Source organism: Poromitra crassiceps (genome assembly GCF_964638095.1).
Source record: "Poromitra crassiceps genome assembly, chromosome: 20".
NCBI classification, from domain to species: Eukaryota; Metazoa; Chordata; class Actinopteri; order Beryciformes; family Melamphaidae; genus Poromitra; species Poromitra crassiceps.
In genome coordinates this window covers 2,979,842-2,997,341 of record NC_139637.1, presented here as the reverse complement: position 1 = coordinate 2,997,341, position 17,500 = coordinate 2,979,842, and the positions used below count along the sequence as shown (strand labels likewise).

General features: G+C 45.4%; 1 protein-coding gene across 1 annotated transcript in view; it reads left to right on the top strand.

Annotated features, from left to right (window-relative positions):
• Positions 1-3,463: 3,463 nt before the first annotated feature.
• Positions 3,464-17,500, top strand: part of rapgef3 (Rap guanine nucleotide exchange factor (GEF) 3) — a 31,955-nt gene continuing 17,918 nt past the window's right edge. Inside the window, exons 1-2 of the mRNA XM_083656809.1 lie at positions 3,464-3,691; positions 9,776-9,820. Coding sequence (XP_083512935.1) covers positions 3,608-3,691; positions 9,776-9,820 — 129 coding nt within the window. The 5' untranslated portion in view covers positions 3,464-3,607. The remainder of the gene's footprint in view (positions 3,692-9,775; positions 9,821-17,500) is intronic.

The window sequence follows — 17,500 nt, the reverse complement described above, 5'->3', positions numbered from 1 at the left end:
TTTTTGTTTGGTTTGTTTACTTGCTTGCTTGCTTGCTTGTTGGGTTTCGTTTGTTGGTTTATGGGACGTTTTGGGCTTATGCAGAGACAGCTGAGATAAACATCTTCTATAACCCCATGACACTTGGTAAGCAGTTATTGTTTTTTTTTTCTCTGGGGGTGATGGTGTAGTAGGCTATATATTCACAGTCACTTCAGAGAACAGGGAGTACAGCTTCTTGTGTGGCGCAGCTATCTTATCTACATAATCTTGGGATGCTGTTATTTGGAGGGTGTTTTTTATGATAGGCAGGAAATTGAAGTTCTGGAGGCCTTGTGATCCAGCATTGGGCTTTTCAGAGTGGGAGGCGGCGGGCCTCCCCAGGGGGTCTCCAAGCTGTTTCAGGGGAGGCTCAGTGAATGGAAGTGGGGGGAAAACATGGCATTAGTTATTATTACATTAGTTAACAAAAGGAGATCACATAGAATAGCCTAAATGTGTTGTGATTTGGTTAAAGAGACAGTTAAAGGAACACTCCGCCCATTTTCAACCAGCTTTGTATCATTAGAACATCAGTAGTATATCAGAAAACTGTAAACGGTTTTGAAGTCTGTCATTTAATTTGACAGTTATTGAGTGTTAAAGTGTGGACCAGTGACATCACTGGTCCACACTTTGTAACCAAACAAACCAAACTTTTTAACCAAATCACTTTGTGATTTGGTTAAAGAGACAGTTAAGAGTTACAGTAGTTTTGGGTCATGTTATTGTTTTTCCTACTCTCCCAGAGTCAGAAACTAATAAATGCCTTCAGACAGACCTTTGCATGTATTTAGTGTAGTCTGATGTATGTCAAACAGCAATATCAGACTATCTTGGCTCAATTGTTATGAGATCAAATTTTCAAGTTCATCAACTTTTTCCTAAATGAATAAACTTGAATATATATAGATCAAATATCATAATCATGATTTCATAATCATCCAGGAATTGAGCGAGGGGGGAGGGCTCCTTTTTCTAAGCTTTGTCTGGGGGGGGGGGGGGATGCCTACAGTCTCAGACTTTGAAAACCCCCCTGCACTACTACACCCCCTGCTGGTGCTGGAGTAGCTATGGCTCCAAACAGACGTATTGCAACAGGTGGGGTTGGAGATGCAGACAAGAGGCAGTCCCAGCTTTCACCAGTTCACTCTGCTGGAGGAACATGTGAAGTGTGGTAAACAGGGGGCAGAATAGATGTTCTTGTCAGCGTACTCCATGAGGTGGAAAGACATGGCAATCTGACTCAAGAGGTCAGTGCAGGAAGGGCAGCCCTCTGCTGGAACAATAGCTGGGGTTTTGCAACGAGGCTTATGTAACGTGTCCAGCCTGCGGAACACAGTTGACCACGATCCAGTCGCAGCAGAAAAGTGGCAAATCTAGTTTCAAATAGAGGGGTTCTCCTGTCCTCGTTTGGCACTTTGGCCTACTTTGAAGAGCAACGTTATACCTAATGACTGTTAATGCACTTTCTGTGTTTCTCACCACTCTCCTGTCTCTCCATCCATGTCTCCTCCTCCTCCCTACAGATACTGCTGATGAAGCCATGTCTGTGGGAAGCTTAATTAAATCCCTCCTTTCTCCACCTCCTAGACGGGTCACGTTGCCAGAGCTGGGGGAAGTAAGTCACTTGTTTTTTGAAACCACAGAGAAAATCCGGTCCACAACAACCGTGCAGTAATTCTGTGGCCCAGCCAAAGATAAGGTTATAATAACATCAAAGAAAGCTACATGCTATTAGCAGGATAGCACCAGGCATTCACAACTGGACATTACAGCATATATATATCAGTAAAATGCAATGAAATATAGACCATTGTAATTTGAGTTTTTATTAAGGTAATAAATTAATTGGGTAGGCCTGCTATATGGCAGTTTAACACCGCCTGTGCTCAAACTGAGAACTCTGAACCCCTGGACAAATCTGCAGGTGCATTTGGCGATGCATGTGTGTGTGTGTGTGTGTGTGTGTGTGACACCGGTGTGCAGCTGTCTGCCTGCTCTCTCTAACTTAACTTGAACGGTCTGCCCTTGAAAGAGTTTATCTGTGCGTCCATGTGCCCCCAGTGGCGGGTTAGCCAGACAGCTGGGCAGCCTGATAAGTGTGTGTGTGTATGTGGTGTTCTGCACTCGATGCGTGTGTGTGTGTGTGTGTGTGTGTGTGTGTGTGTGTGTGTGTGCGTGTGTGTGTGCACGGCTCGTCTGAACTACAGAACAAACCACATTGTACAACAGTGCCTGCCTGCTGGAACACTATGGCTCCTTAGATGTGCCCTTGACTCGGTCTCATTAACCTATAAACTATCAGATGGAAATCTGAACACAACAGTCAGGCCTTCCTGTGCCTGTGGTGGTGGAGGAGGGGAGGGGAAGGGGGGGGTGTTTGTGTGGTTTTATTGAAATGTTCATTGGCAAGGATGTAGTGACAACTCAGTTAACTTTCCTTTTTAGTTGCGGAAATTAATATAGAGTTATTCACCCTTTTTTAAGCTGATTTAAATCTGACATAAAGCTATGCCGTGTGTGGGGTCCTTGAGTTTGATGGAATTGCATCTGGAAAGTTCTTGAAGGCTCCTTGATTTTGATGTTTGAGAAGGTTTGGGAACTCTGTATTGTTGTTGTTTTTTTGTTGTTGTTGCTGTTTTGTCTTGTTGCTTTTTGCCTTATTGTTTTACTATTATTCCGTTTTTTATTGTCTTATGTTGAAGTTTTTCACTTTTATGTAAAAAACAACAACAACCCACACACAATAGCCTATATTGATTAAAAAATAACTGCATCACTGCCTGTTGGTGAAAATCCAATTAGTGAAAATCTGACTGGGCACTGATAATAAATTAGACTTTTTAAAACTTTTCCTACAAACATAAACATGGCGTAAAGTTGACCTAGGCCTTGGCATTTAAAAGTCACATGCTCTTCCCATCATAGACGCACAAACGAGAACTCTGAATGAAGTCAATCAAAATCAATTAAAGCCAATTAATAAATGTCAGAAGAGGCCGCCTTAATGACTCCCCCTGTTTAGTTGCCAAAGAGCGCGCACACACACGCACACACACACACACACACACACACACACACACACACACACACACACACACACACACACACACACACACACACACACACACACACACACACACACACACACACACACACACACACACACACACACACACACACACACACACACACACACACACACACACACACACTGACACACTGACACACGCACACACACTGACACACGCAACTCCACAAAGTGCGCCTGTGCTGAGAGGGATGGCAGAACACAGCAGCCTGTATGCACAGGGGCAGTCAGTCATAGCGAGGTGAGGGCTTTGGGTAAAGAAGACACACGGAGCGGAGTAACCGCCTGGAGGTGGACAGAAGCACCGGGCTCGGGTGTCGTCTGAAAAAATGCGGAATCCTGGATTATCCCTCATCTCCCGGTATGCCGCCGCCGTGTCGTCTCTGTACCGAGCCGCTGCTGTCGGTAGATACGATCATCATGTCCGGAGGGGCTGCTGCTGAGTCCGCCGCCTGCCGGGAAAGTTGCTGCTGGCCGTTTTGATCCCAGGCAAAGATGCATCTATTTCGGAGTTACAATTACCAAGTGTTCCCCGACCGCTCCTCCGTGTCAACGCCGACCATACGAGGCATCAGCTGGGTATGATGACGCTTCCGTGCCTCCAGTCATACACATAACATCTATGGAGTGGTTCTGTCTGTCAGGTGGATCGTCCTCCTGAATGACAATGAGAGTGACGATGATGAGGGTAATGAGAATGTAGACAGATCATCATCCTCATCTTCATCATCATGTAGTAGGCTATAGCTACTATTGCAGGTTGTTCTGCATGTTTGGGCATGTTTATAGCTAGTTGACTGATTTAGCAGATTATGAATTATCTTAAAATGCACTGTATTGGTCAGAACATCAGTAACAGTTTATTGGTCAAATGAGGTGGTACAGTAACACTATATGCTGGGGAAGCTGATTTCATTTTCAGGTGAATGTCTTGTGGGATCTGGTTGTTTAGTTGGACTAATGGGCTATGCTGCCAGTATCATAACAACTGGACACACTGGCACTTAAAGGAACAGTTCATCCAAAAATGAAATCTGACCCTCATGCCTGTTGAAACACAGGTGAAGTTTGTCCATTAAACACACAGGGTTGTTGCCAGCACAATCTGAGAGAAAACCATGTCACCATTGACTTTAGTTTTCTCTTGAGTTGTGCTGCCAACCTCCCTGTGTGTTTAATGGACAAAGTTCACCTGTGTTTCAACTGGCACGAGGGTGAGTAGATGACAGACTTTTCATTTGGGAGCGAACTGGTTCTTTAAAAAAGTTTATCTTAAAAATTCTCTTAGAATCACCATACATCATAAGGCCTGGAGATACTGCACATATTGACAGTATTCTGTTACATCACCACACACAGCCATCTTGGTAGGAAAATAACAGGTGATTGTAATCAATTAACAGGTGGATTACAATCACATGACACAAACAGCCAATGAGCTGTGTGTATTGTATTGTTAGGAAAATGCTTGTGACATCAAGGGAATCCTATGAATACCGATGCATGTTGTGCTGTGTGAGATCTGTGACAGTGATAGTGATAGGTCCACCACTCTCAGAGAGGTCTGCAGTGATAGGTCCACCACTCTCAGAGAGGTCTGCAGTGATAGGTCCACCACTCTCAGAGAGGTCTGCAGTGATAGGTCCACCACTCTCAGAGAGGTCTACAGTGACAGAGAGGTCTGCAGTGATAGGTCCACCACTCTCAGAGAGGTCTACAGTGATAGGCCCACCACTCTCAGAGAGGTCTACAGTGATAGGTACACCACTCTCAGAGAGGTCTGCAGTGATAGGTACACCACTCTCAGAGAGGTCTGCAGTGATAGGTCCACCACTCTCAGAGAGGTCTACAGTGATAGGCCCACCACTCTCAGAGAGGTCTGCAGTGATAGGTCCACCACTCTCAGAGAGGTCTGCAGTGATAGGTCCACCACTCTCAGAGAGGTCTACAGTGACAGAGAGGTCTGCAGTGATAGGTCCACCACTCTCAGAGAGGTCTACAGTGATAGGCCCACCACTCTCAGAGAGGTCTACAGTGATAGGTACACCACTCTCAGAGAGGTCTGCAGTGATAGGTCCACCACTCTCAGAGAGGTCTGCAGTGATAGGTCCACCACTCTCAGAGAGGTCTGCAGTGATAGGTCCACCACTCTCAGAGAGGTCTACAGTGACAGAGAGGTCTGCAGTGATAGGTCCACCACTCTCAGAGAGGTCTACAGTGATAGGCCCACCACTCTCAGAGAGGTCTACAGTGATAGGTACACCACTCTCAGAGAGGTCTGCAGTGATAGGTACACCACTCTCAGAGAGGTCTGCAGTGATAGGTCCACCACTCTCAGAGAGGTCTACAGTGATAGGCCCACCACTCTCAGAGAGGTCTGCAGTGATAGGTACACCACTCTCAGAGAGGTCTGCAGTGATAGGTCCACCACTCTCAGAGAGGTCTACAGTGATAGGCCCACCACTCTCAGAGAGGTCTACAGTGATAGGTCCACCACTCTCAGAGAGGTCTGCAGTGATAGGTCCACCACTCTCAGAGAGGTCTACCTACAGTGTGTGGATGCGGAAAATGGGACTAAAGCGTACTTCCTCTCACCTCCACTATGACTCCGCTATAAGTTGGCAAACAATGCTTGAAGAATGCTTCCAGTAGACTTGAGGTGGATTTCTCTATTGTGTTAGCGGGCGGGGTGTGGGGGCACAGGAAGTTAGCAAAGCACAACCAAAAAGTTTTATTAAACTCAGGTTATAAATAGTGCATTGTTTATTGTCCACCTTCAACACACCGCCCCCTCTTGGTTTACACAAAGGGAGCTTTTTTCTTTCCAGGTCACAGGAAGAGCCGGTGAAGTGCTCTTATTATAGGCTCTAAATTTACTTGACTTTTTAGCATTGTTTAAAGGGCATGGTGCAGGTTGGAGACCACATTGCATTAATATGTGGAAGGGGTATATAGCAATGGGATTTGGGGGATTTTTTTTTTTTTCAATCACACATAGCTGCGTTTAGACTAGTTTTTGTAACCTGTCTTTTGGAGTGTTTTCACTGTAATCATGAGCACAAAATGTCAATTCAGATTTTTTTTTAACCTGCACCATGCTCTTTAAACTAAAATATCACATTCCGAGCAGATTTGTTTTTAGCAAGTACATACATTTGACTACATTTGCATATCAAGGCGACGTGTAAAGTATTTATGTAAATATACGAGTGTTGTAGTGAAGTCACGATATCTCAAGTCCGAGTCGAGTCTCGAGTCCAAGTCTGAGTCACCAAAGAACAGTCTGAGTCAAGTTCCCATTAACAGAGCTGACATACAATATCTCATGCCAAATTATTAGGGCCAAAAAAAAAACGAACGAAAAAAGTCTTCATCAACAATTAACGAGTCCGAGTCTCCAACTTCCCGAGTCCGAATGTGTGAATGCTCGAGTCCAACTCCGAGTCACGAGTCCTATAAATGAGTCCGGGACTCAGACTCGAATCAACTACAACACTGGAATATACACTGAAATATACTACACTGCATTGTACTGCATTCTACTCAAATTCATACATGTCAACAAGAGCCAAGGAGAAAGGCTTAAGTAAAAGGTGTGTTTGTTCAGGTTATCTCATACGGGATTAACGACAGAGGAAACCCCCCCCCCCCCGCACACACAGATGTGTTAATCTAACCAATAATGACCTAAAGACACAGACAACTATGAAGTTCTGTTGAAAAAAGCACCATAATGATCAAATGATTGAATGCATTGAGTTTGACATTTCCCACATGATCAAACAGGTGCTGATGAGATCTGTGATGAGATCTGTGATGAGATCTGCTGTAAGAACATTCAATATTCTTTCACTTTACTTTTTTATTCCTTCTTTTACTGTATATGGAATATGTTAGGTTTGAGATTAATTTAAATGACTGAGATTTACAGAGATCCATTCCCAAACTAGATGCTTTGTTGTCCTTTGGCATGTAGCCTACAGTAATACCCACAGTGGACCCAATTAAAGTGGCTCCACATAGTGAGGCATTAGCTAATTCCTCTTGTGAGCACATGCGGTCAGACACCAACAGGGGCAACGCTGAGCTCATTTTGGCAATCATCATTAGGAGAAGCCCAGGGCTCTGTTCCCCGGTCCTTCTTGCTCCTGCATACCATCAGTGAGACAGGGAGACAAAGCAGGACCAAATGCCTCACATTCATAACGCTTTGCCATAGAGAGCCAAAGTGAACGTCACTTCCTGCTTCAGCCACTGTACCAGAGATTTTCATCCGCCATTTATTTTCCCATAGACATTTTGTAAAATGCTTATAAAAATAGTTTTACGTGTTCAAACCAAACGGTTCAGATATATTTAGAAACAGGAGAGATCGCATACAAAAATGCTGGTTTAAAGAAAATATTTTTTCTATCTTTTTTTAAGTTTTGGTGCGAGTGAAATGTTCTATGGTCTCTCCCGATTCTAAATACAGCTGAACCGTTTGGTTTGACCAAGTAAAACACTTTTTATAAGCATTTTACAAAATGTCTATGGGAAAATAAATTGCGGGAAGAAAACCTCTGGTACAGTGCTGAAGCAGGAAGTGAGGTTCACTTTGCCTCTCTTATTACGTCTGCCTGTAGCGTCTGTAAGACAGCTGGTTTCCCCGCATATTTTAAATTTTTCACTCAAGGGGCACATGTCTTCCTGGTTGGGTCACACTTGATAAAAGCAGGCTACATGATTTCATGCAGCCATTTTTGTCCCACTGCTCTCAAACAAAATAGTAATCAGTGGAATTTTTCAAATTCATATTTCGCCAGTTTCTTAACGAGCCAGAATGACTGCCTTGCAATATGCTGAAGGAGACTTTTTTATCTGAGCTCGTTACAGAGCAGAGGGCAATGTACCACTCAGGCCTAGATCATGTGATATGGCTGTCTGCATATATATAGCATACCGACCAAAGCATACCGCATGTACTCTGTCAATAGGGGCGGTGGGGGCATTGATTTGATGTAGCCTATATAATGAACTGAACAGCTGCCTGATCAATAGAGCCAGGTGCTTTACACCTAAATGCCAGGTATGTCACGCGTGATTACTTTGCATATTTAACCTTCTGATCTCTTCAAACAAGAGCTCAGTGGTTATAGCACTGTTGCCTCACAGCAAGGAGGTCGCAGGTTCGAACCCCAGCGGTCCGTCCCAGGTCCTTTCTGTGTGGAGTTTGCATGTTCTCCCTGTGTTCGTGTGGGTTTTTCTCCGGGTGCTCCGGTTTCCTCCCACCATCAAAAGACATGTATGTTAGGGTTAATACTCCTGTCAGTGCCCCTGAGCAAGGCACTGGCAAAAGAACTGGAGTTGGTCCCCGGGCGCTGCACTGTGGCTGCCCGCTTCTCCTAGTTGTAGGAAGGTTCCTAGTAGAGGATGTGTCAAATGCAGAGGATGAATTTCCCCATGGGGATAAATAAAGGATAACTTAACTTAACTTTTAACTTAATATAGGTGAACAGCGCAGCACAAAGGCACCAACAGTTTTCCCCACACATAATGTAAACAGGTATTATATCCGATACTATACATCTTTTGTCCTGGCCTGCGACGCCACACTGGGACAAATTGCCTGTAGGTCAGCTGGCTTTTATCCTCGGATACTCTTTTATACCCGCGCGGCCTCGGGGGGGGGGGGAGCCACAGTTTCACCAGATCTGGAGAGATACGGGAAAAGATGGGTCTCAACAAAGGCCAGTGACACCTCAGCCTCGGTGTCTGTCCATTATAGCCGTCGGCTTGGGAACAACACATATCTACTGTGTGACTGTGAGCAGCTCATAAAAGCGTTCTAGATAAAAACTGAGGAAAGAGGAAGTTCGCTCTAGGCCAGAGTACAGACGTGGCAACGTGATATTTTTATACGTGGCAGCGGCTTCAAGCTATCGATCCGACTAGTTGCCAGTGCGGATTTTGGAATTGGGAATGACTGGAAGATGATGTGAAGAACTTTGAGTATCTGTAGCAACCAGCGCAGATATTTCATCGTTAAATAGGCTACATCAAAGTTTAAATATTTATTGCCACACAAATAAATCTTTAAACTTGGAGTGCCATGTCCTTTTCGTTTTTTTTTATTTGACTTTGTTTTTGGGGATCCAGCACCCAGTTCACATAGCCCGCTGCAAAGTAAGGGGTTGAACGCGTTATCTTTGATTTTTTTATCGTTAAATACTTGGCACACTTAAAAGTTTTTCATAAGAAACATTGTCTGTTCAAGTTAAAAGCAAGCCCTTCACGCATCAAAACACAGGCGACTGCTTTCCTCCTGATTTCGATGCACTGTTTCCTCCCACACTGACTCCTACACTCAGTTAGAGAGGATGGTAACTCAACACAGATTGCTCTGATATTTCTTCATTCTCATCCCACTGAAATCCAATATTGCACTTTTCTATCTATCTAGTCCAGCTTGGATGTAGGCTACGTAGCCTGTGGTTGCGCAGCGTCGTGACACATGCCACACAGTGATAAGCAACCAGTCCAGCTAGTTCCTCAGGAATGCTTTTCCAAAGCAACGTGGGACGACTTACACACGTTTACATGTCAGTGAAATAGTTTTAAATATGATGTATGTGGTAGAAATGCTATAATTGTGTTAACTCCCCTCCCCTCTCTCTCTCACAGACTCCGCTGCCGGAGGCCCTGGATTCAAAGGACACCATGAAGCAGGTGTGTATGCGTGCTATGCGATGGTGAGCTATGCTACAGTACATCACCTCCGCCCTGCTAGCGCTAAATCCCCATGTTCTCTGCAGGGTGCTTGTGCTTCTACTGAACATAGGGGGGGGACGCTATCAGAGGAGAGCCATGATCTGAGTCATTTTCACAAGTATGGATTGTTGTCTCCAACAACTCTGGATGAATGAGTGGAAATATTAGACAGAGGCGGGATTCGAGACCACGCTCTCCGTGCTCTCCCGCTTCCAAAGCGCACGTACTAACCGCAACACCAAGAGAGCTAGCTTCCTTGGCGGAGCTGGTTAACGGGCCTTTATACTGCCATGGGGAGTGAGTTTAAGCAACAACTCGCTAGCACTCAGGACTCACACCGTCACACGGACTCTGATTCACTCATTTCGGTAACGCTTTAGAATACAGCCCGCAAATAAGCATGTAGTTATAGTATAACTACGGGGTACAAGGAGTGTAGTTATAGTATAACTGCGGGGTACAAGGAGTGAATTTAGACTTTAACTAGAGGGTAACAAGATCTGTACTTATAGTATAACTACGGGGTACCACACTGTAGTGATAGTATAACTACGGGGTACCACACTGTACTTACAGGGTAACTACGGGGTCGTGGGCTGTATTCTAAAGCAGGGGACCAATTCTGTACTTTTCGGCTAATTACGGGATACCACACTGTACTTATAGCGTACCTCCTTGTACCCCGTAGTAGACTATAACTACATGCTTATTTGCGGGCTGTATTCTAAAGCATTACCCTCATTTCTACATACTGTAATCTATTGGTTCAGTAGGGTTAATTATTACTTGTTTAGCATCTTATCACGTGGCCTCATACATTTTGATTTAAGAGCTCCATGACATCATATGAGAAATGATATTCATTGCCTCCAAATCACGAGGATCTGTAAGCACACAGAACAGCAGTACTCTAGTGATGCTGCTGTTTCGACATGATCAGCCCAGGTTTCTGTCACTTTGTGCAGAGTTGCAGCTTCTTGCATCCTCTCAAACTGCTGAACTCGTTCTTTTGTTCTTATAATATCCTGCACTACTACTCAAGCGAGTCGACACAACACATTCCTCCCAGGGCGAGCGAGCAGTCACAAGGAGTCTAAAGGCCACTCCAGGGTCTACAGTTAATTGACCCCCAGGCCTCCACCCCACCTACCCCACCTCACCCAGCCCTCCACCCCCCCTACCCCACCTACCCCCCCTACCCCACCTCACCCAGGCCTCCACCCCACCTACCCCACCTCACCCAGCCCTCCACCTACCCCACCTACCCCCCCTACCCCACCTCACCCAGCCCTCCACCTACCCCACCTACCCCCCCTACCCCACCTCACCCAGCCCTCCACCTACCCCACCTACCCCCCCTACCCCACCTCACCCAGCCCTCCACCTACCCCACCTACCCCCCCTACCCAACCTCACCCAGCCCGGCCCGGCCGTCTCACACTCTCCTTTATCTGGACTCCTTCAACAGCCCGCGGAGGAAAGAACCTTTTAAATACTGATAAGAGGGTTAGGACATGGAAAGAGAGAATCCTGTTTGGGTTCATGCAACTCCTCTAGACCAGTGGTTCTCAAAGTTGGGTCAGGGGACCTTGAGGGGGCTCTAGGGGGTCCAGAGAGAGAGAGAGAGAGAGAGCTTTTCTGCATGTTTCATGGAGAGAGGAGATGTTTCATGGTGTGGTGGAGAGAGGAGATGTGTCATGGTGTGGTGGAGAGAGGAGATGTGTCATGGTGTGGTGGAGAGAGAGGAGATGTGTCATGGTGTGGTGGAGAGAGGAGATGTTTCATGGTGTGGTGGAGAGAGGAGATGTGTCATGGTGTGGTGGAGAGAGAGGAGATGTGTCATGGTGTGGTGGAGAGAGGAGATGTTTCATGGTGTGGTGGAGAGAGAGGAGATGTTTCATGGTGTGGTGGAGAGAGGAGATGTGTCATGGTGTGGTGGAGAGAGGAGATGTTTCATGGTGTGGTGGAGAGAGAGGAGATGTTTCATGGTGTGGTGGAGAGAGGAGATGTGTCATGGTGTGGTGGAGAGAGGAGATGTTTCATGGTGTGGTGGAGAGAGGAGATGTTTCATGGTGTGGTGGAGATGTTTCATGGTGTGGTGGAGATGTTTCATGGTGTGGTGGAGATGTGTCATGGTGTGGTGGTGGAGAGAGGAGATGTGTCATGGTGTGGTGGAGAGAGGAGATGCTTCATGGTGTGGTGGAGATGTTTCATGGTGTGGTGGAGATGTGTCATGGTGTGGTGGTGGAGAGAGGAGATGTGTCATGGTGTGGTGGTGGAGAGAGGAGATGTGTCGTGGTGTGGTGGTGGAGAGAGGAGATGTTTCATGGTGTGGTGGTGGAGAGAGGAGATGTTTCATGGTGTGGTGGAGAGAGGAGATGTTTCATGGTGTGGTGGAGAGAGGAGATGTTTCATGGTGTGGTGGAGAGAGGAGATGTTTCATGGTGTGGTGGAGAGAGGAGATGTTTCATGGTGTGGTGGAGAGAGGACATAATAGCATCCAGACAGTAATGGGAGAAAAGGAGCTGTGGGAAACAGGTTTTGTCAATAATTCTTGGTGCTTTTGTTTTGGTTGCTTAGCAAGTGTTGGCTTGACCCAGCTACTAATGAACATCATACATCCTGCTTCTACAAGATGGATTGTTTTTAATAACCGCCTTCCATCGAGCTCCATTGTTTGTATTGTTGGCTGAGGTAGAATGCGTTTGATCACAGATGCGTTTGTTGTGATTTAATAATGTATTGAATCAATCACAAATAGACTTGTGAGTGTTATTCTTGTTGAGAAACTTTTTTTAGATTAGCATCTTTTTCATTCGCTGTTTGACTGAAGTGGTTCCTCTGTTCTGCAGCTGGAGACCTTTTGCACAACAACCTATTGTCCAGAGAGGACGGCACAACCATCAAATGCTCAAAGGTCTCGTCAAATATAGCATGTGGTTGTGTACAACTGTGGCTGTGTTCCTTTAGGCGGTCAGGAGACAAGTTCATAAACAGCTGACATAACTACTCCAGAGACCTTGACATTACCTTATCAAAGGCTGGAGAGAGAAAAAAGGTGTCTAGGTTTCTACCCTATAGATTAGCCATTATGCTCCTTGTCTCCTCACATAGCCTTCATTTAAGTAAGTGCTTCTCGCACCACAACAACAACCCACCAAGGTCACAGAGAGAGAAAGTAAGAAGCAGACAGAGTGGCTCGCCCACAGAGGAACCATCAGCCTCTCGCCCTCGGGGGGGGGGGGGGGGGGGTCACCAAACCACACACATGAAACACAGAAAGTTTCAGCTATTGCCAGAGTAAAGTTAGATCATGGACAGAACAGAAGGGCCCATGTCACAATAGAGAGGCAAAGTGACCGCCTACTTCCTGCTTCAGCACTATACCAGAGATTTTTATCCGCCATTTATTTTCCCATAGACATTTCGTAAAATGCTTATAAAAATAGTTTTACTTCGTCAAACCAAACGGTTCAGCTATATTTAGAATCGGGAGAGACCATAGAACATTTCACTCAGACCAAAACTTAAAAAATATTTTCTTTAAATCGGCAATTTTGTTACGTTTTGGTCCGAGTGAAATGTTATTTAGTCTCTCCTGTTTTTAAATACATCTGAACCGTTTGGTTTGAACAAGTAAAACTATTTTTTATAAGCATTTTACGAAATGTCTATGGGAAAATAAATGGCGGATGAAAATCTCTGGTACAGTGCTGAAGCAGGAAGTAGGCGGTCACTTTGCCTCTCTATATGTAATAATAATGATGTAAGTCATCAAGCTTCCAAGAATGAGTAGGATCATAGGTCAGGCTCAGGACACATGACCATATGAATTTGACAATAAGACACAAACCAATGTCAGATCAACTAAGATACCTTTTGAAGAGGGGCCATTGTCTGGACAGTGTTGACAACGCTACGTCATGACTTGGTATAGGAACGCCACTCCTCCTAAACATACCCATAACTTTATGGAAGTCACATATCAGACGAGCTATAGGACTCAGCGGTATAGAACTGACCTCATAAAACGGGGTCATCGTGATTGTTTATCGAAAAGTTGCAGCTGGCCTGTCCCACATCAGAATACGTCAGCACAGTGAGTGCGTGGTGTTATTGTTCTTTGTGTCATTGACTGGGGCACCTGTGGGAACGCCAAGGTGTTTGCTCTGTAACCTGACTCAGTTGGACCAATTAGCCCGTGGAACCCACGGGTTATATGGCTCCTAGATAGCTTGATTAGCTGGCCTACATGCAGACAATAAACAATCTGCTGGCACCGTGGCATGCAATGGCATGAATAGCAGTGATAGAAAGTACTGAATGGGACTACTTATTCCATTTTCTTGCGTGTTTACATGATTGTCAAGTGTACTGGGGGCCAAGTTTCCAACAGTGAAAAATGTCCCTTTATGTTGTTTTTATAAGGACTAGGAGCAAAGGAGTGGAAAGTTACCTCACCGAGCTACTTTGGTAGCTCAGGGAGATGGATGCCTTTGGAGATCCATATCTCAGTTGGAGAGTTGACATGCCTGAGAATGTGACTGGTGTCCCAGCAGGGGAAAAGCACGGGCCCCTGGGAACACTAGTGACCTCTAGAGGCAGACTGCCCCCGCCCTCGTCCCCCCTGGGGAATGAAGGGCGCAGCATGACTACCACGGGGCACAGCAGACGCCTGGGGGCCACACTCAGTCAGTCGATGTCAGGTCTGGGAACCGCACGATGTAGGGGTGATAGGTCGTTAAGTGTACGCTGCAGAGGGTTATTCACATCGTTTTTCTTTGCGCTTTTTATCAATGGCTGACGTGCATGTACAGTAGCATGTTTTGACTTGCTCCGAGGCCAAGTGAAAGTAGCCTGAACTCGGGCTGTGGTACGTCACGTGATGTTTGGGTCAGACCGTGTGTGTGCTGAGAACCCCGGGTTCTGACGGGTTGCGTTGTCATCGTTGAGGCAGGGGGCGGTCAGCGGGTCAGGTCATAGGTCACCCAGTCCATTTTTTAATCCTGACTGATTTGCAGAAGACTCTAGAGGAGGTCGAGCGGCGGCGTCAGACTGCCGGGAGGTTCTGTCATGGTGCCGGCTTCCCCGCGTCACTGCAACTCCGCTGAACAAGAGAGAGCTGAGGAATGGGAAGTGGCTCATTGTTGAGTTCAGTATGCATCCCAGGATCTCCACCTTGGACAAACATCAAGAGCCTCGAGGAAAAGCAAAGACAAACAGTCACGCGTGAGATCACAAGACCGGACGCAGGAGATGTGAGAGAGGGCCAGGAGCTGGAGAGGGAGGAGACGCATAGAAATGTCCCCCCTAGTCATTAAGACAGTATATATATATATATATATATATATATATATATATATAGGACGAATCAGCGTGACGTCACTTGACACCCAGAAATGCAGAACCCCGCGGCAGTTAATAGAATGAGTTGTGCCAAACAAACATTAATTACTCAAAAACTATACATCACATCGCTTATATTTTGACATTCTGAGTGAGAGCAGAAGTAGCTCAAGAGTTTGATGTATAATATACAGTGTTGGGCAAGTTACTTTCAAAATGTAATATACTACATATTACTGGTTACTTTCATTTGAAAGTAATAAGTTACTTTACAATATTACTTTCTGTGTAGAGTAACTCGTTACTTATGACACTACTTTTGCATTACTTTTACCAAAACAACAGCAGCAGCAGAATGACATCGCCGCCCCGGAACCATCCCGAAAAATAATTGAAACCGCCTTGAAGTCAGTGTAAACCGTCCAAAATTCTAAATGTTATTCTTTTCCTTTGTTATTGTCATCTATAGTGGTTATTTACATAAAAACACACAGTTTGATTAGGAAATGATTGTATCTTTTTTAAATATGTGCTTTGATTTAATAAAATGTAACTCAATTTGTAACTTGAGTTACTTGACAAAGTAACTGGTATAATATTACTGAAATCCTATAAGTAATAAGTTATATTACTGAGTTACTGCTAAAAGTAATATATTACATGTAATATGTTACTTTTGTAATGAGTTACCCCCAACACTGATAATATATACATGTCGTGTTAAAGTTGTGTGAACTGTCGCAGTTTTTAAAATGTAAACAGAGTTAGCCGGCTAGAGTCAGACACACAAGCCTCGCGCCACTTGGGCTCCATAGGGTTCCATTACCGTTGCCACCCAGTGACGCGGTTTGTTTACCAAAATGCTGCTCGGCTGATCCCTCGTATATAGTATATATATATAAATATATATATATTTTTATATATATATATAATTATTTCTTAGGCATTTTGCCTTTATTGATAGGACAGTAGGCAGACAGGAAAGGTGGGGAGAGAGAGGGGGGATGACATGCGGCAAAGGACCACGGGTCGGATTCGAAACCCGGGTTGGCTGCATCCTACCAGGTGAGGCACCTGGACGCCCCAGACAGTAAATCTGGTTGTAGTCATAGTTTGGTGAAAGTTGCCTTTGAGGCGCATCCCCGGTGGCTCAGCTGGTAGAACGTGTACCACACATGACCGACCCGGGTTCGAATTCCGATCACGGGTCCACATGTCATCATCCCCTCTCTCTGTCTCCCCCACCTTTCCTGTCTGCCTACTGTCCTATCAATAAAGGCAAAAAAATCCTAACAAAATAATCTACAAAAAAAAAAAAAGCCTTTGATATAGACACTTAGCATACTGCATGAAACGAGCGGGAAATAGCCTTTGATATAGACACTGCAGACAGCATGAAGAGGGCAGGAAACAGGGCGGTGGCTTCACAGCAACAAACCAAGCACCTTCTCTGTTCAATGGCTGATACAGGTTCTGCGCCCCACTTAACGCTGCTCTCTGAAGTGTGTTCAGGTTTTAGAAGCGACTGGAGCGACGTGGAGTGCTTTGGGGGTGGCTTTGGCTGGGCGAGTGGGTGTTCAGGGCGAGCATGTGTTGTGGGATGATGGCTTGGTGCAACCTAGAGAGAGATGAGAAGGAAATAGATTGAGGGTGGTTAGAGAGGAGAAATGTGTTGTCATCACCACGTGGAGGCTGCGAGCTCGGCGAGGTGTACGTGGAAAGAGTTCCACCGCCACCCCCACGTTCCACTCCAGCCTCCCACACAACTCTCCACTCAGGCCTGGATGAACACAGTGTGGCGCCCCCTAGATCAGAGGTTCTCAAATGTCTTTCAGACAAGGAGCCCTTACAAGATAGAAAATATACCGGGGACCCCCTCATTCTGATTTGTGATTTTCGGCTAAGCTTAAGTGTTTCCACGGTAACGTGCTTGACTTTTTAAATGTATAGGTTTGTTAGATTAGAATGTAATCCATGAACGATTTTAGATTTAAAAGCATAAAATATTTTTGTTGAACTATGAAGATTTTGCACGCAATTATTATTTATTTTTTTCCCGAAAAGTTTTCGCGGACCCCCTGGCAAAGTGCCACCGGAGCCCCATTTGAGAACCACTGCCCTAGGGTGACGTCACTTGAAGTGTCTCTCCCACACAAGCCACAACGTCTACCACCCCCCCCCCCCCAAAGAAACCCTCCCACCACTGCTTCCGACTCCCTTGCTCAGACCACACCCATCTTCAAACTCCGCACCTTTAATGTTTCTGTGACTGTCCTCAGACAGACATATAAA